Source organism: Schistocerca gregaria, chromosome 2, assembly GCF_023897955.1.
Source record: "Schistocerca gregaria isolate iqSchGreg1 chromosome 2, iqSchGreg1.2, whole genome shotgun sequence".
NCBI lineage: Eukaryota > Metazoa > Arthropoda > Insecta > Orthoptera > Acrididae > Schistocerca > Schistocerca gregaria.
The window spans coordinates 260,285,940-260,311,076 of NC_064921.1; the positions used below are offsets into that span (position 1 = coordinate 260,285,940).

The 25,137-nt window shown below is 40.5% G+C and overlaps 1 protein-coding gene across 3 annotated transcripts in view; it reads right to left on the reverse strand.

The window, feature by feature from the left end:
- LOC126336832 (cleavage stimulation factor subunit 2 tau variant) overlaps positions 1–25,137 on the reverse strand; it is a 134,540-nt gene that overhangs the window by 35,443 nt on the left and 73,960 nt on the right. For all 3 annotated transcript variants that reach the window (XM_050000906.1, XM_050000905.1, XM_050000904.1), the window contains 3 exons: positions 18,107–18,276; positions 9,166–9,419; positions 1,384–1,871 (listed from right to left, as the gene is read on the reverse strand). In XM_050000906.1, the coding sequence (XP_049856863.1) occupies positions 1,384–1,871; positions 9,166–9,419; positions 18,107–18,194 (830 nt within the window). In that variant the 5' untranslated portion in view covers positions 18,195–18,276. The remainder of the gene's footprint in view (positions 1–1,383; positions 1,872–9,165; positions 9,420–18,106; positions 18,277–25,137) is intronic.

Consider the following 25,137-nt stretch of genomic DNA (forward strand, 5'->3'; position numbering starts at 1 on the left):
ATAGGCAGTTATTTTTCCCTCGTTATGTTTGGGAGTGGAACAGGGGGAGAAGATGCTAGTTGTGGTACGAGGTACCCTCTGCCATGCACCGTATGGTGGATTGCGGAGTATGTATGCAGATGTAGATGTAGATTGCGTTCAAAAGCCGTGTCACTTTCGCTGGATGTCAGGAATATCATCAAATCTCTTTTCTTTCAAAGTGAGTTTAAGCCGAGGGAATAGGAAGAAGCCTGGAGGATTGAGATCCAGCGATTTTGGTGGATGTTCAAGTTGCACCACCCCCTTTTTGCCAGGAACTGTTTCATGATATTGACTGTGTGTGAGCAAGTGTTGTCATGTACAAAAAACCAGGAACCTTGTTGTGCATACTGGAGAAGCACCCCGCGTAGACGTTGCATGAAATGAGGCAATGTTCAACATTCATTATTGTTCCCACAGTTAGAAATTCCTTGTGGATAACGCCTTCACTATCGAAAAAGGTGACGAGCATCGTTTTGATGCGCGATTTTTTGGCTCTGACCTTTTTTCAACGATATGATGTCAGAGAACACCATTCCATGCTTTGCCGTTTCATTTCTGGGTCATACCAGAGACACCAGGTTTCACTGAGTGGCAAGACGATTCAAGAAACTGGGTGTCGCATCCACCATTTCGACAAAATCCTGTGAAGCCTGCTTCTGATCATCAGTCAAGTGATGTGGCACAAGATGGCAACACATTTTCCTCTTTGCTACAGGGACTGTCAGAAACACTTTCCCGGCCTCCTCAAAAATGGGTGACGCACTTGTACACACACTTCATGGACACTGCTTGATCCCCATAAACACACACCAGCATTGCACACATTTCTTTCGGTGTCCTGCTAAGCTTAAACCAAAACTTTAAACTGATCCTTTGCCCATTTACTGTCGTATTCTCAATTCGGAATCAACGCACTAAACAAGAACTTTGTCCAATAGGCCTAACACAGAATACACACGATGCTCAATTGAACTATGATGGGGGCAGGTTGTCAACACTGGCCGCTACACAGGTGTGGCATTGTGAGTCACCAGTGTTGCCCGATTGACCATTCTGACTTCATTCACCGAACTTTGTTGTCAGAGGTTGTATTTCAACATGCATACAAGGCAAATGTGCTTGGCTAGAAGCATTATGAATAAATCTGTTACAGTTTTGACTCATTCTGTAGCTGAAAATCTGAAGTTATGACTGTCATTGGCATATCAGTACTGCTCTTTCTCTCTCAACGGATTAAGAGAATTTTCCTTATTCTGATACAGTCTAACTGCGGTCATGTAATTAACAACATCGCACAACACAAACATAACTTAAATAAGGATTCACAAATAAGTAGACAAATTTTTTGAGACATCAACTTACTGTTCAGCAGAGTTATTGACAAACCCAGCTTCCCTGTGGTCTCTTGCAATAGGCACAGGTGGAACAGGTTGTGGGCCAGCAACTAGGCCTGTAGGTGGCAATCGCAGGTCTTGATCTCCCATGCGACTCAGTCTTGGATCAACTACCGGAGTGCGATGATCGATGTCACCAGATGCTGTGGGAGGAATGAACTGAACTCCAGCTGGCTGAGCTACAACTGGAGCAGCAAGTGCTGTGGTACGTGGCACAGCAACTGGGGTAGGTGCCGGAGTCCACCCCTGTTGGGCTACTGTTACAGTGACATCTGGGGCAACTACTTGTTGTGGCGCAGGTACAGGTGCAACTGGCATTGCGAGTGTGGGCTGCACAGCAGTAACTGTTGCTGCAGGTGCGGGAACAGGAACAGGGACTGGTACGGGTCCCGTAATTGTTGGCTTATCTGATGGCATGAGTGGTTGAAGTATAGGATTCGCCTTGTGCAGCATACTCTGAAGAAAGAAAAAAAGGGTAGGTTTTAATACCTTTGTGTGCCACACTCTTCTACATGTTTGAATATATTTGTAATACACACTGATAAACAACAAACATCAAACACATTGTAACAACCTTACAATGGAAATCTAGAGTTCTTTGAAGTGATACACACAGCCCGTGAATGGATTGAAAATTTAGATATTAACTTGCAGATTTAGCATTTTAATTCTATTTAGCTTGTAAAATTATGCAGCTGTTGTATGTTAGTTATCCTCCAGTTTTTATTGCCATGTACTGAATAAACAAATATATAAAATTGATCATTAACTAGCTGTAACCCCCGCCATGCTTCATTTTTGGGACGAACTTGGTCAGAAGTTGGAAATTGTGTGATACAAGACTCGTCCAACCAAAAGACATTTTTCCAGCAATCCATATTCCACATTTTATGGCTTCAACACCATGTTTTCCTGTGATGGGAATTTGCACCACTGGAATTTCAGCTCGTCCTGCAGCTCCCTGCATATGTAGCTCCCTTTGTGTTGTTTTGGTGCTGACATGGTTCACGAGTGTGACATTCAGTTCTGTAGTCACTTTTGCAGCTGTTTTTCTGTTATTTTTCATCACAATCCTCTCAATGACTTTTGCCTGTTATCAATATAGATACTGGCAAGATACTGGTCCCGGGAATTCCAATACTTTCAAGAATGTTTTGATTTTAATTAATATTTTGTGTAATTTCGCATTTGATATTGTAAGTTTCACTTATTTGATTAATTCTGGAGTCACATTATAATGCTATGCTAATTAGCAACACAAATTACTTAAACTTTTTAAAAATTTGTTACTGAATAATGTTCAAGTCAGCTGAATCAAAGTTTAAAGATCAGTAACCTTATGCGCCCAGGCGTAACTTAAGTTTTTAAATTACAATAGAAATTCACTAATAGATGCTGTCGTTTGACACTTCACTTCAAACCACATAGAATTCTGAAATTTAGTCCAAGGACTTAAATTTCCATGGAAACTAGAAGTAGATATTTTACTAATAAATATTTCCCCCCAAAAAATAAGTCCCTGAAATGTGAACTGCAACAGTCGTATCTTTATAGTGAGAGTGATTAGGTATTTACAAGATCTTTGGGGTTATCTTCACTCAATCAAGTGAGACTGCAGTCAAACATGGATTTAGTAGTTTGTATGAAAATCTAAAATTAAATTAAAATGATTACTTAAGTGTTAAATATGAATGAGATTTGTCAGTGATGACTGGCAAAAGAATGAATAGTACCATATTGTATCCAAAGCTGGAAAAAACATTTTCAATAATAATATTAGCTCTTGCAGTGCATTGGTTTATTAATGGTAATATGCCTTTGGAGGAGAAATATAGTACGACCGCATTTTGGGGATTGGTCTATGTTGAAATCTCCTACAACAATCAGTTAAGAAATATAATTATTGCCACTGTTATCATATATTGCGGTGTCTATGTATGCTATAACAACCTAAAACAGCAATCAACTGGACCACTAACATTTCGAAATGTACACGCTCAAAATGGCTCATTGCTGCACCTCAATTATTTAAGCATTACCGTTTATGTGATCCATCTGTCACAGAATTTATAAGATTGTGATGCACATATGCAACAGATCAACAACCTGAATTTGCATTAGTTACTTCCAGACTGTCTACTCTCCATATCTCATCAAAAGCATCAATTTTAAAAGTGTCTCTACGACATCCCTGTGTTTCAACACATGGTGCAGCATGAGAAGAAGGAATGATAGGCTCTGTAATGATGTCTGACTAATGCTTGCGTAATGATTGTAAGTTATGAAACACAATTTGAACAAAGTTATTTTCAGATGCTTGGAAAAATTGAAAATTTGATATTTATTTGTTTTGCTCCAGTCTTTCCTTTTTCACAATCACAGCAATCAATTCTGAGATTTCAGATGGACTATTAAAATAAAGTCTCAACAATGACACGGCTCTAGAAGAAGCTACATACAACACCAACCTTTTTATGTTTTTAGAAATATAAACCACAACTTTTTCTAAGGCTGCATCTTGTGTCTTGTGAATTGTTGCACCTTCTGCTGGTACCACGGAAACTAAGTATGGTGAACTATCAGATTTCAAGATTTCCATCTTTTGACAGTATGACAGTTTTTAATAGCATCCAATATATGATTTGAGATACTGTTGATGTTTCCAAGAAGATATTTGATCTATTATTTGCATACTTTTATCGAACAGTAGCCGAATAAGTGATGGGCACTTTTCACTCATCTCTTTGTGTAGGCTGCAGTCTCTCGCCTCCAATATTCCCATGGTGCTGTCCATAGTGTCAGTAGTCACATTTATAATATAATGTGCATCCACTCACAAAAACAAGTTTTTAGGAAGACCACAGGTCTGCACTGTAGCTAAAGGACTTGCAGATCACAGGGTTTTTCCAGCAGCTTGTGGATTTCACTCTCCTGAAACCACATCAATGGCTTTAACCAAGCACCCTTCAGTGTCCATTCGACACAATATTTGATTGTTGTATCTGCCTACTTCATTGTTGGTCGGAAACAAGTGTACTGCTACATGTGCTTCAGAATGCAGAGTATTCATATCGTAACATCTAGAATTTAATAATTGTGCAACAACAGAAGTTATCCCACTGACAGCCTTGTTATTTAAGGCTACTGCAATCATCCCTTTGCCACATAATTTTTGTCATAGTAAAGCAATGAAAAGGTCCCCACAACTGAGTGCCAGCTAATGGCGTCAATGTATTTCGACAGGTATTTGGCTGAAAACCCAAGTTGTCTCCTGTATGAAGCCATCAACACAAATGATAAAGATATACCATCAAATGGTGTATTTGTGTGAAATATTTGCTGTAATCTTATATCAATTTGGCTCAGAGTACTACTACTGGCATAGACATTTCATCCAAAATAATTAATTCTACTTCTGCAAATTTACATGCTAATGTGTTTGTCGTGCTTGCTGGCAACTCACTGTTTGGCCACACTGGGGCACGGGATGTTCTGTTGAACAATTTGACCACCAATTCCAAAAGGGACTTTTCCCATGTATACACAAAGCAAAATTTCAGCATTGTCAGGACTTATAGCCAGATTGCTATTAACAATAAGCATCAAATATTGATACAAATCCCTAATTTATAAACTTCTGCCTGCACCAGCTCCATCACTAACAAAATAATAAAATCGCGATGGTGATTCTTGACGTAAAATGTGTCCTACATGTGATACAAAATTCTAACTAAACTCAGTACATCATCGCTAATGTTACTAACTTTGCTTCTTATCCATGTAACTGCAGACAATGATCTGGATATCCTGCTTGGGTCTCCAATTCATAATCATCTAAAGGACAAGTTTTTTCTTTTGCTACATTACCACCATCATCTTTGTCTACACTATGAAATGCACATAACCAGTACTTTGAACTTATCTGGAGCCCCCAAGTGACTGAATTGAAGAGACTGAACAGATTTCATCACTAAGTTTGATAAACTTCTCTTCAAGATTTATATTATCACTGACTAATTCAGAAATTTCATCCTTCCAGTTAGTGTATAATGTTAGCTGGTCTCTGCATAATTGTTAGGATATTGTACTCCATTGTATGGAAACATAGCATCCTGGACCGCCTCATTTTCTGCAAGTAACCATAATTATTTAACAGCCTGATCCACTTTCCAACACATTCATAGTCAGTGTTTTCATATTTAGTTGCACATGAGATTTCATTTGATCATGCATAATAAGAAGCAAAATAAGCTAAACTCACTATATCAAATGTGTTGTCACATAGCTGATTTTGGACAAGATCCAGTAATTTTTTTGTAAATATGTTGGTGGATGATTAAATGGACTGCAAATCTACAACAATTTTAAATTATCCGCTCGTTCCTTGGGGTGCCCTTTGTTCGCAAGAACTTCGCTTTCAGAAGTTTATAACATGGCTTGAGAGACAGGGCTTATGCTACTGTGTCCACTTTTTGCCTCTTCTATTGCTGCTCCTTGTAAATTTGACTTACCTCATTTGGCTTTATAAACAGAACAGGCAACTGGATAAATTATAAACTGACAATCTATATTAGCCTGTTCTAATTCCAACACTTCTTTTGCACAATGAATTAGCCATGACATCTCCGTAAATATATTTTCTGTTTTTAGTGTAGCTCTAACTGTCAATATGTATTGGTCAAAATTTAATTCAGCTGATGCTAAGCAGTTATCAAACGTGAAATGTGGTGGAATATTTACTAAATGGTCCTGTAATTTTGTTGATACTTCTTTCCACTTTTTAAGAGTTGCACTGTCATCTTTGACACGTGAAACCAGTCAGGTCCTATCCAAGGGGAAATAAGGTATTCAAGATCGACAAAGTCAACATTGCTGCAAATGACGTGTGTGTGTGTGTGTGTGTGTGTGTGTGTGTGTGTGTGTGTCCCAATTTTTTGTCTAATTCTTTGTTATTGTGGATATGATTTGGTCAACAAGTAAGAGAATACTTTCATTTGATGACGGGTCTCTAGAAATGAAGAGTGTTGCACCTCCTCCTACCCACAGCATCATCATATGGGTGCCAAAGGAAAAATGCTCCTACTGGAGCACCATAAAAGTGAATATGCTCCAGTTTGAAGGACTGACTGAAAAGTGGGGTACCAGCTGTTTCAGCCTGCCTGCTCAGTATCTTTAAAAAAATTCCCAAATATTTTGGCACACAAACTTCATCATGCTATTTTTAACATGCAACTCACCTCTCACTCCCACAAACCGCCTTAACTGTAACTCACATACACTAGTCCATTGCTGTAAGTCGCTCAACCCATTCAATCCCACTTGTCTATTCTAACTCATTCATTCATTCATTCAGCCCTACTCCTTGTCATTTTCTCTTTGTGTCTCTGTCACTGTCTCCTGTCTCACAACCACAGTCTGCTTCATTCTGTCACATTACTCAGACAGACATGTAAAATATGAATAAAAAGTAAAGCTATCATTAACTCCCAGTTAATTTAAACACATCATTTAAACAACCAACAGGTTCACCAAATCATAGTGGTGTAGACAGTTAAATCTTGGAATTTGATCCTTCTTGCAACAGGAACTGGTCTCCAACAGATAACTGTCTCTTACACTCCACCCCAGCTTCATTGTTATTGCATCTCAGACTTTCCATTGTTTGAAATTCATTTAAAATAACATTAATCCTTTTGTCTCGCCAGTTAAAGGACTTAGAGCATCTTTTCCTTCCTTAAGCACCTCCCCTGACATAATGTTAGTCATTCCATTATAAAAGCACAATAGTCACTTTGGAGCACTGTAGATGGTGTACAACTAACAGTGGGCAGTTATGTAACCATCCACCACTGATGTAAACTAAGGTGGTGAAGTGGTATGTGTGTACCACTCAGTTGTAAGGAATTTGCTCAGTAACATATGTCAGCATGGAGACGTGACAGAATGCCAGCAAGGAATCTCAGGAACCTCATAAATTAAACTTTGCATAAGACCCCACAAGAAGTAGTCCACAGGAGTTAAACCTGGCAACTGCGGCAGCCACGCAGCTGGACCATCCAGGCCTATCCATCTTCTACAGTACCATTTGTTGAGATGTCTCTGAACAGCGCAAGAGAAGTGAGGTGGTTCATCATGCTGAAACCACATTTCCTGACAGTAATTCAATGACACAGATTTAAAGAATGGGTCCAGTATGTTTGGTAGGAAAATGAGTATGCAGTATGAAGTTTGTAATGGGAATTTCTGACCTCCTTGTGTATCCTAACCAACAGGGACCAGTGCCGAGTGTCAGGACTTGTCAATGACAATCCCACAGGAATTCTACTGTCAGTAAATGCATGTGCATCTCGAGCAGTTTCCAAAGAAAATATTGCAAATGGAAATGCATGAAATGTACATCTTGAGTCACGTACCTCACAGGAGGCTATTGCTTAAAGTGGCATGTAAAGATACACATCTTTGACAAGCATACAACACAAAGCCAGGACAGTAGCTGACTGGAGGCCTGTAGTGAGATGAGATCGAGTGGAAATTCGGCTTATTTTCAAAACATTGCAAAACCACAAGAGTACAGATGCTCCAAAGAGATGCTAAACTTGCACGCTTTGGAGAGTGTACTTCAGGCTGGAGGTGGTTTCATGATGCTTTGGTGGTGCTTTTCATACCACGACTTGGGCCCACTCATGTAGGTTACTGTGAACATTCTCAGTGGCCAATTGTTGCTCTTTCTTCTACATTTTCATGATGAGTATGCTGTGGGCACTCTCATCTTCCAAATTGAGATTAAACTGTTTGCACGACTGTAGGTATGCATTTCTGGTTTTATGAGCATTCGGGCACCATATTGTATTTCAACTGACCCGCTAAATCATCCCACCATAATTCCTTAGAAAATGGCTGGACTTTTTAGGAGAGGGAATAAAACATTGCAATCAACATTCCCAGAACTGTGTTGTTCTACAGGCTGTAATACTCAATTAATGGTATCAGCTACATATGGCATACCTGAAACAATGTGGACACAATTTTCTGCTGAACTGATGCCATTATCAATACTAGGGGTGGTGTTACATAGTAATAGGATTGTGTCTTCTGGGGGTGACTAATTTTTTTGTCCTGTGTGCTTGTATTTTACATTTTCTTATCCAATTTCCTGTATTCGGCACCGAGTTTATGAATTAATGAAAGTTAAAAAGCTACTGACTGTGCATTCCTCAGGCCTGCTCAAGCAAATTCTGTTTTGACTAGGTACTGTTATTAATTTTTGCTTCCACTTTGATGTATCATACTATTGATAAGTTAGGCAATTCTACTTAGCACAGTTAGTATTTTTATGATTTGATCATTAAAGTATTTAGAATTAATAGGTAATCATCACATTATCTGTTAATGTCATTTATACGTTTATATTACTGATTAATTAATTTTACTGTGCAAAACACAATATTCCTTAAAAAAAAAAAAGTTAAATCCACAAAGAGAAGACGAGCTGATTAGTACTTACCTTCAGGAGATGCAGCCCCAGTGCTGCTGGTAGACACATGCAAAACTAGACAATATTACTTCAATATTACTCTAAGCACATGGGAACGATTGTTAGTGGAACACTGAAAAACTAGGGGTGGAGGCACTAATAGGGCTCTACCACATATCAGGAGGAAGGGAGGCAAAGATGAAGGAAAAGGCATCAGAGTAAGTAAAATCAGTAATCATAAAGTAACTTGCACAAAACATAACACAGTTTACTCACAACTGCTGTGTGAGGATCCAGAATGCGCATCACCACTTGGGCTTGGAGAAGAGCGTAAGCTAGTTGTGGATTCTGTAACAGCATTGCACGAGCCTCTGTTGGATTATTCTGAACACAAAGTTTCATCTGTTTCATCAATTCAAACATTTGCTCTGGTGGTAAAGATGCAACAGCTTTGCTTATTGCCTCAGGGGCCTTATCTGACTGGACTGCTTCTCCATATGGATTCTCCACAACAGGCCCCTGTAACAGACCTGACAAACCAATAGTTTGTTACTCCAATAAGCAGCAGCAGTGATGGTGGTGGCAGTAGGACTAGGAGTTGGAATAGAGTATTAGTAGATGTAGTAGTAATGGTGGTGGTAGTGGTAACAGCAAAAACAGAAATGTACTTCTAATGAAACAAAAATTGAGTATGGCAGGGATTAGACCAGGAGGTTTTTTTTTTTTTTTTTTTTTAATTAATAGCAAAATTATAGGCACGATTACATGTTGCGAAAGAAATGCAAGAAATATTTAAACTAAAAGAAAATTAAAGGGAAAATTTATGAAAATAAATTGAGAATATCAGAGCTAATGTCAGAGCAAAGTCAGATCTCATCAGCTGTCTTTCAGTTCTTGGTAGTCCTTGGAGAAATAGTAATAGTAGTAGTAATAATAATAATAATAATAATAATAATAATAATATTATAATAGTAATAATATAACAGTATTATTATTATTATGCTATACCAATGTTGACCTACTCATTTAGAGTAGTGAAATGGGATAACACAGATCTAGAAGAACTCAATACACTTACACGATCACAATGCCACAAATATAGAATACATCATATACATTCAGCAACAGAAAGATTCACATTAAGCAGAAAGGAAGGAGGAAGGGGATTTATCGACATAAAAAACCTACATTATGGACATAAAATAGAAATAAACTTCCACATGGGAAAAATATATTAAAAACAAAGATTCCAAGACTTACCAAGTGGGAAAGCGCCGGTAGACAGGCACAATAAATAAAACACACAAACACACACACAGAAATTCTGTTCTGTGTGTGTGTTTTATTTATTGTGCCTGTCTACCGGCACTTTCCCGCTTGGTAAGTCCTACATTATGGACAGGTAGACAATTTAAGAAAATTCTTTCTAGAGTGAGCAGAAACTAGCAAAATACACAAAGCAATCACTCATATAAATACAACGGCTACACCACTGCAATTTCATAACCACTTCTACAACCCTTTAGATCACATAACATCAACAGATACAAAGAAAGTAAATTGGAAAAAGAAAACACTACATGGCAAGCACCTGTATCATCTAACACAGCCACATATCGATCAAGACGCATCCAACACATGGCTAAGAAAAGGCAATGTATACAGTGAGACAGAAGGATTCATGATTGCAATTCAGGATCAAACAATAAACACCAGATATTACAGCAAGCATATTATTAAAGATCCCAATACCACAACAGATAAATGCAGACTTTGCAAACAACAAACAGAAACAGTAGATCACATCACAAGCGGGTGTATAATACTAGCAAATACAGAATACCCAAGAAGACATGACAATGTAGCAAAAATAATACATCAACAGCTTGCCTTACAACAAACTTATAAAACAACGCTTTCCCACATACAAGTATGCACCACAAAATGTACTGGAGAATGATGAATACAAATTATACTGGAACAGAACCATTATAACAGATAAAACACCACCACATAACAAACCTGACATCATATTCACCAATAAAAAGAAGAAATTAACACAACTAATCGAAATATCCATACCCAATACAACAAATATACAAAAGAAAACAAGAGAAAAAATTGAAAAATACAACCAACTGGCTGAGGAAGTCAAGGACATTATACCAATTATACTATCAACTACAGGAGTCATACCACACGATATCCACCAGTACATCAAAGCAATACAGCTACATCCAAACTTATATATACAACTACAGAAATCCGTAATTATTGATACATGTTCAGTTACCCAAAAGTTCCTAAATGCAATATAACATATACCGTGCAGTTAAAAGGAAGTCACGCTTGATCAAGGTCCGCATCACTTTCCATTTTTGACCAGACATAACGTCTGAGAAAAGAAAGAAAGAATAATAATATACAGTGGAGACTTTTGGAGTGTCCTGACACTGGCCTTCACAACTCATGGAACATGAGGAGGCATGCAAAACTTTTCTCTCTGAAGATGCAAGGTTCAAGACCACCTGTGTGTTATGGAGAGTAAGACCCCACAAAATGTGAATCTGTGTATGAAGAAAATTGCATGTCTAGATGAATAAACCGAGGAGGTGGGCATTTCTACAGCGGGAATAATTGTACCCAGAGAATGAATTATTGCAGTTTAGAGACCTACAAATAATGTCTTGGGTACTGGCTGACCTATAAAAAAAATTAGTCTTGATGCTACCACATTAGCGGACACTTGCCACTCGGCTATTTATGGGATCACAAAGGAAAATTACTCTCTCACAACACAATTTAATGAAGAAACCAGCAACAGAGACCTATGTCGTTCGACCTTTATAAAAGTCTCGATGCACAGCAGGAAACAGAGATAAGACAATCCCTCTTCTTGGTAGTCCCACAAACAACATCTAGAGGAAGAGAGAATTACTGAGTAGGTGCATCTCTTACTGCTTTACCTACTGGCATGCCCTCTAAACCTTGCCTAGGAAATTTTGCTTGCAGAGAGAATGAACTGATACCTGCTATGTGGACAACAGAAATTAATATGGAAGTATTGGTAAAATTCTAAATTTTAAGAAAATCCACTTTTAGCTTGAAGGCACCCTCTAATGTACAGTTCGTGAAGTCATATCCCAATTTGTCAGAAACTGATGACAATCTTGTACATGAAAGAAAAGTGATATTGAAAAATTAAAACTGATAATAAAATCTGAGTTACACATTTATTGTACATGTGTGCTGCTTGCTGCTTAGAGAAGACTTTGCCTGCAAGACTGCGGCTGCCAGCTGTAGCTGAACTTAGCCGCTGCAAGCTCCCACTGCTGTTTGGTCACCACCCTCAATAATAGAAAATGAGGACTAGCCTGGCCTTTCCATTGTGAAGGGCTGTATCAAGTGACTGCAACCTACCTCTTTCTAGCAGTTGGGCGAGACACCCAAGTACTCCCTACATCGCTGTACAACATGTTGCTGATATGGGTCCTGGACTTCCACCTTCATGACATCTGCCACCTGTGGTATGCTGTAGGCACCTGTTGAAGTGGATGACTGTCTTCGAGAGTGGTGGGGTGGGCCACACTAAATACTGGGGAGCCACGGTAGACTTATGCCTACAGATTCCTATTCTGGTTGTCTGCACATCACTGTTAGGTCCTGACCTACACCATGGCCACAACTGGACAAAGCACTGTACTCACATTCCTTGCTGCACTTGAGTGTGTAATTCAGCACACACTCCATTGTGCTAGAGAAGATAACCACCTACTGTACAATCACACAGAATGAACATGTTTCCAAATGATGCTGTTTCACTAGGACCTTAGGGTGTATGATAGCCACTCACACCAGCCCCCAAACTCAGCTTTCTGCACCTTCAGCGTTACCACCTGGCATGCTCAGTCTCCACACCCACTAAAAACCCTGATCTGAGAGGTGACTGCTGCGACTGGTGGTCAAAAGTGGGCCTCATGTCGACACTGCTACAACTAGCAATCAGAAGTGGGCACCATGCCAATGGTGTCAGGTGGCTAATTATGACAACGATTGGTGGCCACAAGTGGGCCTCACGCTGCCTAAACTACAATTGATACCACTATGATCAACACCAGTTTCTCGTGTTACTGCCATCCCCACAGCAGCAGTGATCATCTTCCAGCCAATGATTCACACAATGCACGGCAGTAAGTGAAGAAGCATGTTTTTAACTTTGTAACTGACTGTTTACCTTGTAACTGGCTGTTTTCATTATGTAATTCACTGGCCTCGGTCGATTGTACAGACGTTTATTTTAATCTAAGGCGAACTTTGGCACAGCGGAGCGAGCCTTCTGGCCTGACTAGTTTTAAGGATAATTGTCAGAAGTTATATTTAACATCTGTCAGGTGCACACTTTGCAGTCTTTCTAGGTACAAGTTGTTGTGTACGACAGCTGTACTAGCCATATGTTTCATTTGTCAATGTTGGAATCTTTTGACATGAGAGTGTACTGAATGTATATGGGCTATGATATGCCACAATGACTTGAGTAGCTTTTTGTGTGCCGTGTACTCTGTAGTGTGAACCTAGTGCTCATTTCCTTTTGTATTGTACATTTCTTTATTGTTTGGACAACAATAGAATATGTAAGATGCTAGCAGAAACACAAAGTGCTAGTAATGGGGGTTCTGTTGATACTATGATGGAGCACATCATTAGGTTACAAGAAGCACTTTAACAGAAAAGCTGGGGAAGTAGCATGTTGCAAGGACCATGGAGAGGTACTGTGTGCTGAGAAGCACTAGGTACTAGGACAACTTGGAGAAGTTAAGACTGTACCATGTATACATTCTCCTATCAATCCTGCAAAACCAAATTTGAGAACACCTTTTTCGCCAAGGCATCCAAAAGATCAACATCCAAATGTACATGCTAACACAGAATGAGTAATAAGAATAAGGATCTCTATGTATTTTTGCATGGCATTCCCTGCTTAAAGGCTGTGCGCAGATTAGGATGGAGAACCCTTCTGATTTGGCCACAGTTATCACGATCTCCACACAGTTGGAAAAGACAGATATAGCAACTACAGACTGTGGCAACCACCAGGTGTTTTCTTCAATAATGAAATATCACAGGTGTAGGCATGAGGACCATTTCCAACTGCTGGAATGCTAAGAGTGCAGACGAGTAGCTCACAAAGCATGAAAATGCAGGAGTAAAAAACGGAAAATCAGTATCAGCAAATGTCTTCAATAAATGTGAATGGGAATGTGTCAGCCACCAGAAAATGTTTCCAATAAAGTGTAGTGCTGGACAAGCAGATGCAGAGGTGGAACGCTGCTTGTGGAGTTGTCTTGGTGCCAGGAAACATAGGTTTCTGGTAGATATTGGAGTACATTTATTGATTATTGCACGAGATCTCTTGGACAGAAAGAGACTTGGGTCTCCACGTTACAGGTTATGTTAAGTTGGCAATAATGAAGGAAGTTCACTGGGTAAAACACTGGTCAAGTTTAGCATTGGGGCTAAGACTTTTCCCAAACATATACATGTGTTGATACAGGTTGGCAAAGTGTATTCTGCAATTATCACACTTGATTTCCTCACTAATCATCATACAAAAATTGATCTTTCATGGTATACAGTAGAGCTTCAAGAGACTGTTTGTGCTGGGTGATACCACTGCAAGCGAGGCAATGCTGCAAGGTGCACCAATTATGAAACTATTGCCAACTGCACTGAGTATATGCACAATACAGATGGGTTCCAATGATAATGTACTGTCAGGGACGGGGGAATTAGTTTAGGTCTTTGCAGGTACAGAATTACCACAAGAGATGTTGTGTGTGGTTGAGATACTTGTAAGTTTGGGCGCAATGCACTGTTTTGTGACCAGAACAGTAGCATGCAAAAGTAATGTGAATGGTGAATGTACAGTTCCAGTTACACTCGACGATTTTGATAAGAACAATTAAAGTCTAGCAAAGGGCTTCATGATCGCCATATTGTGTATTTTGGATGAAAGGGATATAGATAGGACATGTACTAACCGTAGCCACAAGCATACCGTCAATAATTATGCTTTATGTAACAAAGTGGGTCATTTGCAGGATTGTGACCAGTGCGCTATGGAAGCATTGCATGGGATGCATTACCCATAACCCAAGTTACCCAACACTGCATACCCGATGTAATGGAAAACCATGATTACAGATGAAGGGATATTGGAACAAGGAAATACACATGCTCTTATGACAAAGGAGTTGCAAGAGAGCAGAACAGGAAGTGTTACCATTTGTCTGATGACACAGGAGTTGCGAGAAAGAAGAACAGGAAGCGTTACCATTTGTCTGACCATTATAGGCCAAAATGATGCACGGTTGTGCAAGGCTCAGTTGTTAAGAGGTGAACCTGACACAATAAAATGTCACAGGGAAGTGCTCGAGCCTCAACCACATTTTCAGGAACTAGGTACCCACTGGATTTACTCAGTCTTTATGTCACAGATCGTGATCATCAACTGTTACGAGAATGGAAAATTTAGGGGCATGAAATGGATGGAACTTCAAGATAATGGTATCTTGATCAATGGCATGACTTACAATGTAGTATAAGCTCAACTATCTGTTACCTGTAACTATTACCAGTATGACCATGATCATGTTATACTAGGCAAAAAACTTTTGAATATCCTGTTTATCCAAAACAGGACATTTGAGTCCAGAACTTCTACACTTGATCGATGGACTAACTGCCTCCAAAAAAAGGGTGTATTACTACGGAACAGACTTTCAAACATATCCAACATTTCCAGGAAACATATCATCAGAATATCACCACTATAAGTGTTTCTACTACTAGCATAGCCATGCTTCTTTAGAAGAACTTGTGTACTCTACCTACAATTGAGACGCAAGACTGCCAATCCTCCTGACCTATCTCTGCACCAGATCCCCACAAAAAGGCTTGATGCCGTAACTACGAAGTAGGAATTGCAACAAACTGTGTCAATATATAGAATTAAATTATAGCAAGTAGAACAAGAAAGACCTCGGTCATATTAGAGATAAAACATATATTTATGTGAAAACAAGTAACGTAACTCACTCTCGTAAGATGTTAACCGAGATTATACTGTATAAACCAGTGTCAATGTAATTTATGCAAAATGAAGTTGTTCTAGGATGATGCCAGCATAAAATTCCTGATGAATGTTTGAAGATGAGAGGATTGTTGAACAGCAGATCCAATTCCTGGGTGCAAATATAAATTTTTGAAAATACTACCTGGCACAGATGACACAGAATCATATCTGGCTCATTCCGTGCATCAGAAGCAGTATCTCGGACATGCAAAGAGTGCCACTGTTGCAGAAGGCTGGGTGCCACTCAAAATACATTTTCACACCAACTGAGCAGTAATCGAGGAGTACGAATGATATAATCTGACAGCATTCGATGCGTCATTCTGTGACACTTGCAAGACTGAGCCACAGCAAGTGAAATCCTAGCTCAGCTTCTCCATAATTTCTTAGCACTGACTGAAAGTGCGAAGGCATCAAAACTGACAATAACTGAGCCACCACAATGGGGCCAAGTGTGCAGACACCTCCAGATAATGAGGGTGAATGACTGCATCCCCAGCCACAATGATGTTATGTCCAACTTAAATACTCCCATTTCAGGGTCAGTATCCGGTCATCCCATCTGCATGTCCACTTCTGATGTTACAGAATAAATTGGTTGGTGAATCATGATCTGCTGCCTGCTGCCGAGAGAAGACTTCGCCTCCGAGGCTGTGGCCAGTCGGTTGTAGTGAAACTTAGCTGCCACTGCTGTTTCGTCACCACCATCACTGACAGAAGATGCGTGCGAGCCTCAGCCTTCCTTCATGAAGGATCATATCGAGTGGCTGTAAGCTACCGTCTTTTACATGTTGAGCAAGGCACCCAATTAGTGCCTCCCTGGCTGTATGTCGTGCTGCCATTTGGGTTCGAGACTTCCGCTTTAATCACACCCGCTGTCTGTGATATGCTACTGGCACCTGCTTACTTGAAGGTCCATCTCTGAGAGCGCTGAGGTGAGTTGCACAAACTGCTGACAAGCTACAGTAGGCTCATGCCTACAGACTATCTGCATGACACTGCCATCAGATCCTGATCACCGTGGCCACAATCGTCAAAGCAATGTGTCCACATTCCTTGTTGCACTCAAGTGTGCGATTTGACATGCCTTCCAACATGCCAAAGATGACAATTCCTACTATAAAATCACAAGCAAGAAATATGTTTCCAGACAATGCTGTTTCACGGGTGCTTTAGGGCAGACAATGCTGTTTCACTGGTGCTTTAGGGCAGACAACACCATGCACAGCAGCTCCCGACCTCGGCCTCCTGCACCTGCAGTGCCACCATCTCACCTGCTCAGCCTCCATGCCCACTAAAAATTCTGACCTGAGGGGTGACTGCTACACAGGGCTGGCAAAATAAAACTGGCCTGTAAAATACTTCATGCCTTGGGTGAAGATGATGTAAGCTGGCCTGCCTACCTTACAAAGCACGAAATACTTTCTGGACCAGCTTTATTTTGCTCTTCGTATATGTAGATGACATAAAACTAAATAAAGAAATCGGAAACAGCTGCAACCTGGACAATAGCAGGCAGGTATTGCTATCAACATAACCATTTACATTAGAAAACTGTGCCACTATTCATATTCGTAGCATCAAAGAACAAATAACAAATGAGAAAATTAACAGTACTAATTAATTGGTGCCTGGATAAGAGTCCAACAATTTGAGAATAACACCAAACATTAACACAAATTAAACATTTGCAGCTTAATCTTGTAATAGTTGGTTGTTTTGGGGAAGGAGACCAGGCAGCGTGGTCATCGGTCTCATTGGATTAGGGAAGGAAGTCGGCCGTGCCCTTTCAGAGGAACCATCCCAGCATTTGCCTGGAGTGATTTAGGGAAATCACGGAAAACCTAAATCTTGTAATACAACTGAAAACAGCCAGTTTACCAGATTGTTCTTACTCAGATAATATTTTCTATCAAATGAAAAGGTCTCACTTAATACATTTATTAAGTACTGATTTAGATTGAAAATTAATTAAAAGTTACTTTATGTTTTCAAAAATGATTATTCATAATGAAATACTTTAGCTATTGAAATCACTTATAAATAAAATAATTATAATAATTGAGATATGGTGTGACTACTTACTCTGCATCTCCATACGTGACTTCTCTGTGCAGGCATTGTCAACACGCAGAGTACGTCCACCTATTTCATAGCCATTTAAATTTCGCATTGCAGAAAGAGCAGTCTCTTGATCTTTATATTCACAAAATCCATAACCTTTTGGTTTACCGGTCTCACGATCATAAACTAACCTGCAAATGGAATTGCTTGTAACATATGATCTCACAGCATAAAGTTATCGCTCCAAAGCATCTAAAGAATAAATATACTTGGGTGATGGCTGTTCGTCTGCGATTAGAATATATTACAAATTAAGTATTTAACACAAACAATGAAAAATCCAGAATGGAATAATGACAACATTATGAAAAGGACAGATCTACTCACCACACAGAGGGGATGAGTTGCAGACAAGCAGAACAAACAACTATGAAACACACAAGATTTTGGCCTCAAGGCAATTCTCTAAAACACACACACACACACACACACACAAAAGACCACTGTCTCTGGCTGTCTGGGCCAGACGAGCAACTGTGCATGATGGAAGAAGGGGTGGTTGGGATAAGGAAGGAGTAAGGAGGAGGCTATGGCCGGGAGGGGAAGGAGAGCATGGTATGGGTGAGGACAATAAAGTGCTGTTGATGGGAGCATATAGAGACGTGGTGAGGAGAGGGCAGCGCAGCTAGGTGCAGCTGGAGTTGGGCAGAGGTCCAGATGGAAAGGGGGGGGGGGAGATGGCACTTTACATCTGATGTAGATAGGAACGAAGGTGATAGCAGAATTATACAACATCATTTAGTCCTTCAGAGATCAACACAGCAACTTGTCTGGCGGTGGTGGCAAAGAAGTGGAAGGAGTACTGAAATGCCATCAGAGTGGCGAAGATTATCTTGTAGTGACACTGTAACAAAGCCACATGACTGGGGGAAGAGATCATAAAGCCAATAACCAAAAAGGAGCTACTTGTGGCCTAAATTGGGCAGGGATAAAATCATTGAGGGGAGACAGATAAAGATCAGAAAAGATGGTCAGTCAGAAGACGTGGTAGTCCCCAACAGGGGGTACATACTGAAATCTCAAGTAGGAGAAAAGGAGGGGTGAGAGATTTCTTACTATGTAAGTGCCCTGCCCGGGGGCAAATAAACATTGCAAATGGTAATCGCTGGGCTGACTCACACTTGCACTGCTTTCACTTCTAGTGTGGTAAGCAACGTAATGCAATCACTGGCAACATCTTTGTAAATCGACATACACATCCTTCCAGAAAAACTGTAGGGGTCAATACAGTTCAAGAAGAAGGTATGGTAAAGGGTTGGAGAATTGATATATGGAGAGCAATACAGGTCACACTACAGGAAGATATTAGTCCTTGCAATTTAGGAGGACGACAGTAATGTCCGTTTCTGTTCCACTGAATCATCACATTAAAGTGCACCTTGATTATGTGTGAAGGGGCCAAGAGGACATGTCATGCTTCAGAATGATATTGTAATTCATCAGGATGTAACATCACCATGTGAAAGAGGGGGGGTGGGGGTGGAGGGGAAGGGGAATCTGAAGCTCAAGGGTCACAAAAGCAGCCTTCCCCCAAGCTTCCTTTTCCTTCTCCTTAATTCCTTCAGAGCATCAGAAATCTTGCAAAAGGTTATCCACCGTGGGGGTACAACTGTAAGATTGGGCAGCCCTGGAAACTGCAGTCCAAGGCTCCTGCTGCCACTGCCTGGTGCAGAGATTTCTGGGATGAGGGTTCTCTGTTACACGATGGCTTGGTAATTGGTATTGAGGTCCCTAAGTAGGTGCTCCAGTGAATCACAAAGTCGTTGGCTGGTTGGAGTTAAGGGACTAAATAGCGAGATCATCACTCCTCAGCCATGGGGTAGTTCATCGGCAGTTAATGATATCTGCTAAAAATTTGATCAAATTATGGAAGTACTAGCAACCCACCTTGGCCTCACAGAGGTAGCACTGAGTACCTACCGCTGAATAAGTTGCCTAGAGGCACCAGTGCACAGCGAGTATCAAAATCCTTACAGTAGATCCTGAGAGTAGTCTTCACATACAGATAGAAAAAAAAACCATGGTGGGGGACAATGAGTCGTCATAGTTCAGCTAATATGCACCAAATATTTATAAATCATGTACACAAACCTTCCTCATGAATCAGTGCATCTATTTGTGAAAATATTATCAAAAACCCCACAGTAGTTCCTGAGTTTAGCCTTCATTAATTTATAACATATATACAAGAATATATGTACATGTGAACAGATTCTGGTAATAATAATAATAATAATAATAATAATAATAGCTCAATATTGAAGAGCAAGTCTTACAAATGGGCATAACTTCAGCAACTTGAATCTCTGTGGTCACTTATCCAACCAGAAAATGGTGACCTACACATTTCATTTGTGGCAAATTTCCACACTATTAAGACGTGACTGGTAGTTTAAAAAACAGAGACTAAACTACATGATGTGACCAGGATTTGATCATGCAAGTTCTTAATTATCAACAGCGAACCTTAGAGCTACTGCTAAACCACCAAACTTTAATTTGCTTCAGTTCTGGTGAGAGAGACCTATTGTTTAGCATGGAATCCAAACCACATTTCAGTTCTGGTGAATCACTGGGAGGTTTAATGCTAGGTTAAAATACATTTAAAATTTTGTGGTCTGGCCGTTATTCGATCCTGCGACCTTTCAGGTTTGAGGCATGCGCTGGATCACTGCCTAGGGTTCTGCTTAATCTTCACTGCTGTCTGAAGATGCCGTGGCTGTACTTCTAGATGGCAATCCCATTGTTCTCCAGTGATGGACTCAAATTTGTCACAAATCAGCCAATTTTCACGAAATATTTATAAATTATAGATACAAACCTTCCTGATGATTCAATTTATCTGCTTATCAAAACCAGATCAAAATCCCTACGGTAGTTCCAGAGATTAACCACTACATTCAGACAGAAGTGAGTAGCGAACTTCAATTCAGACATTATGAAAATAAATAGGAGTGGTAAAACAGAGGCACTGAAAGCAATATTGATGCCAGGGGTCTTAAATAATTTCTGGAGAAATAAAAGTATATGGGTTAGGCCAAGACAAGTCAGAGCAGATGAGGGGTCTGCCAGAGCTCACTTGTGGCAGGAGAAATACCACCTGCATCCTAGCCCCCATCATCCTGATTAAGGGCGACAACAGAGAGTAAAAAAAGCCTTTTAGCTGGAAGATTCGTAACAGAGAAAATGAGAAAGCTAAAGCTGTAATGGTTATTTATTCAACTGATAATAATAAAATAGAGTGAGAGAAATAATCTGGCCAATTGGTCAGAAGGACCAGGCAAGGGCGCTCCCTCATCCACCCGTTTCACTTCCGGGGCTCTGCATGCAATGGAGGCCATCCATTGAAGCGCTACCCCTAACATGGAAAATAGAATAAGGCAGGAAATAGCAGCTAACCACATCTAAAAGCAATTAACATAAACCAAAAAAGGGATGACCAAGGCAACAGGCAAAAGACAGTGTCAAGAGCCCCAAGACCCAGCAAGTGGCAAGAGACACCATAACCCCAACCTATCTGGCCCCACCTCAAAGTCCTTTAAAATGTTATAACTGCGAATAACAAACCAGTTTCATGGAGAAACAGAGAACCAGTTCAGCTGTCCATAGTTGTCCACCAATATTAGAGACAAAGAGGGGGGAAAATAATATGAACAGCCATTTTCCATGTTAGGGGTAGCACTTCAATGGATGACCTCCATTGCATGCAGAGCCCCGGAAGTGAAACAGGGGTGGATGAGGGAGTGCCCTTGCCTGGTCCTTCTGACCAATTGGCCAGATTATTTCTCTCACTTTATTTTATTATTATCAGTTGAATCGATAACTATTACATCTTTAGCTTTCTCATTTTCACTGTTACGAATCTTCCAGCTAAAAGGCTTTTTTACTCTCTGTTGTCGCCGTTAATCAGGATGATGGGGGCAAGGATGTAGGTGGTGTTTCTCCTGTCACAAGTGAGCTCTGGCAGACCCCTCATCTGCTCTGACTGTCTTGGCCTAACCCACATACTTTTATTTCTCTAGAAATTATTTACCACCCCTGACATCAATATTGCTTTCAGTGCCTCTGTTTTACCACTCCTATTTATTTTCATAATGTCTGAATTGAAGTTCGCTACTCACTTCTGTCTGAATGTAGTGGTTAATCTCTGGAACTACCGTAGGGATTTTGATCTAGTTTTGATAAGCAGATAAATTGAATCATCAGGAAGGTTTGTATCTATAATTTATAAATATTTCGTGAAAATTGGCTGATTTGTGACAAATTTGAGTTCATCACTGGAGAACAATGGAATTGCCATCTAGCAGTACAGCTATGGAGAGGGCCCCGAGATACATTCCAAATGGTAATCACATCCATGGATGGATGTCAGACGGTTGATGACCCTTGTATGCAAAAAGTATCTGATAAGTTGGATGATTAGGAAGTCAGTAAGAGGTGGTACCGTCGGAACTGAGGAGAGGTATCCTCCTTCGGCACGAAGACTTTCTGTGGGCCATGTCTGGAAGCCATCTTTTAGTCAGTTTTACTCTTCAACAATGGACTGGCTTCAACAATTTCAAAGCTGAAGGTGCCACTGAGCCAGAAACATGGCAACCATAGATCAACGGGGACGAGGTCAAAGCACTGTAAATACTGAGGTGAGTACTGTGGTCTGTGCACCAAAAGGTGTAGGCATGGAGCAGAGAGCATGTAGCTTTTGTAAACATGCTAGTCATGTTGAAAAATATGGGGCAGCATTGTCAACTTTTCATTAAAGCAGATTCCCAAAAAAATCAGAACTGCCTAACAACACTCGAGTAGAGTTCACAATCACGATAGACAATGGCACGACAGAAATGAATTACTAGTGTTTTTAAGGGAAAGAACTGGAAGCCAAGGGGAAGGGTAGAAGCAGACGCCCTTTGGGTGGTACCTTGGATCTGGCGTTCAGCCAATGCTACAGGTTGAGAGCTAAACCAAATGCAAAAGTAGTCCAATGGAAGTCACTAGCCTATTGAAGGCAACGAGGAATAATGTAACACTCAGCACAGAGCCATGCATAGCATCATACTTGAAACAATGAGACTATCTCATCACAGAGAAGTGAAAACACCTTCTAGCCAAATTTGAAGACCCTGAGTAGATTGAGTCTTTGAGCAACATTCATAAGTTGGATCATCTGATTATGGATCAAATCAGGGCCTGGGACCATATCATGTGACAAGTTAAGAGTCTTAATCAGTTCCCATCCAGTGAAAGATTCCTTCCATATGACATCTTGAGGTGTCGCGTATTCTGCTGGATACCAGCATTGTTCTTGCACGATATTTCAAAAAAATGAACTGGTATCTTAAACAGGTGCTATCTGAGACAGTTTGTCAAGTGGAACAGTTCCAGTTTTCCATCTGTGGTCTGTTCCCAGTAGCGGTATCCTTAGGATTACCCACTTTGGTCCAGAGTGCTTGTCTACCATTACTGAGCAGTGTCTGGAACTCAGTCATTCCATGAACTATGATAAAATGAGAGTTCTGGAACAGCGCCCAGATACTGGGACAATGTTACAAGAGAATCTACGGAAATACAGGTGATGGCAAACCTCATGAAGCATGCCACTGGGTAACAAATCAGTAGAGCATGGGAGCTTGCACTGGAGTTGATATAAATGCAATGGAGGCATCAGCAGAATTCCACAAAAAGTCATACTGTGAGTGTGGACACAGGAAACAAATCCCAGATAGAGCATCACGCACACTGGACCGAAGATTAAATGTCACAGGGGAAAGGAGGGGAACGCAAAGGGAACACCTAGGCTCACACTGGACCAAAAAAGGAACACCAGCATGCAGTTGGGTGCATGGGACTGAATATTAAATACCAGCACCTAGTCTGGCACATGGGATCAAAGAGGAAATGCCTAAGAATGTTTCTAGTGGGTCACAGAGAGAACACCTAAAACTGCAGTGGATCGAAAACAGGATGCTGACCTACAGACAGGTACTCCAGATCAAAGAGGGAACACCTAAGGACAATGCTAGACAATGCGGGCCACAGGCGTAATGCCTGGTAGTGACAGTGGAGGGGGAAGACCATAGGTATCAATACGGGACACATACCACTTGCCAAGCAGTCTCAGGCAGTGCCTGATGAAGATAACGAGTCATATTGTCAAAATATCTTGCAAGAACAATGCTGATATTTGGCACAACACCTGACACCTCAAGATGTCAACAGACCACCGGAAGAGTTTGAAGATTCACATTAAGAGACTCTACAGGGAGGAAATGTACTGAAATATCAAGAAGCTGGTCAAACTTCCACACAGGAAATGGACAATGCTGAGTTCTCTCACTTTCCCACTGGGATGTCAAGATGGAGATGATGAACTAATTTTAGTCAGGATTAACCATTACATTAACTATAGAGCGATGGGCATTATAAAATGTTGAGCAAGCATGGCACTTGTGACAGAGACGATTTGAGATATGCACCACAGGCTAGATGTGGCTTTTACACCTTCGTCTATACATGGTAGCTGAAGATCTGGACATGGTCAACAGTGCACGTGGGTCTCTAATGAATTATGCCTAGAAGAATGCCTCAGTGTCACAGTATGCAACGTTTGAGTACAAGAGTAATAAAATACAGCAGGTAGAGAACACTCAGACTGTGGTTGGTTGGTTTAAGGGGGTGGGGAACCAAACCAACACACTTCCCGCAAAGATGGAAGAAATTCACCTGGAGACCTGCGGTGTTCTCAGCAGGACAACGCCTCCAAAATTGGAGTGATGAATGGGTTGCATTAAGAGGCTGTGGGGAGACAGTAGCAGCGTGGTGTTAGCAGCAAACAAAAGGAACTCTATAGCCATTTTGCAGTATGCAGTAGGCTGCGATCATTATGAAAAAGTGTGCCAATTTCTAGAGGATCCACCATATAGATTTTTGGAATGTAACCCTATGGACAAAGTGGACAGGATCACAGCTCTTTTGAAGAAAACTGGAATACCTGACAA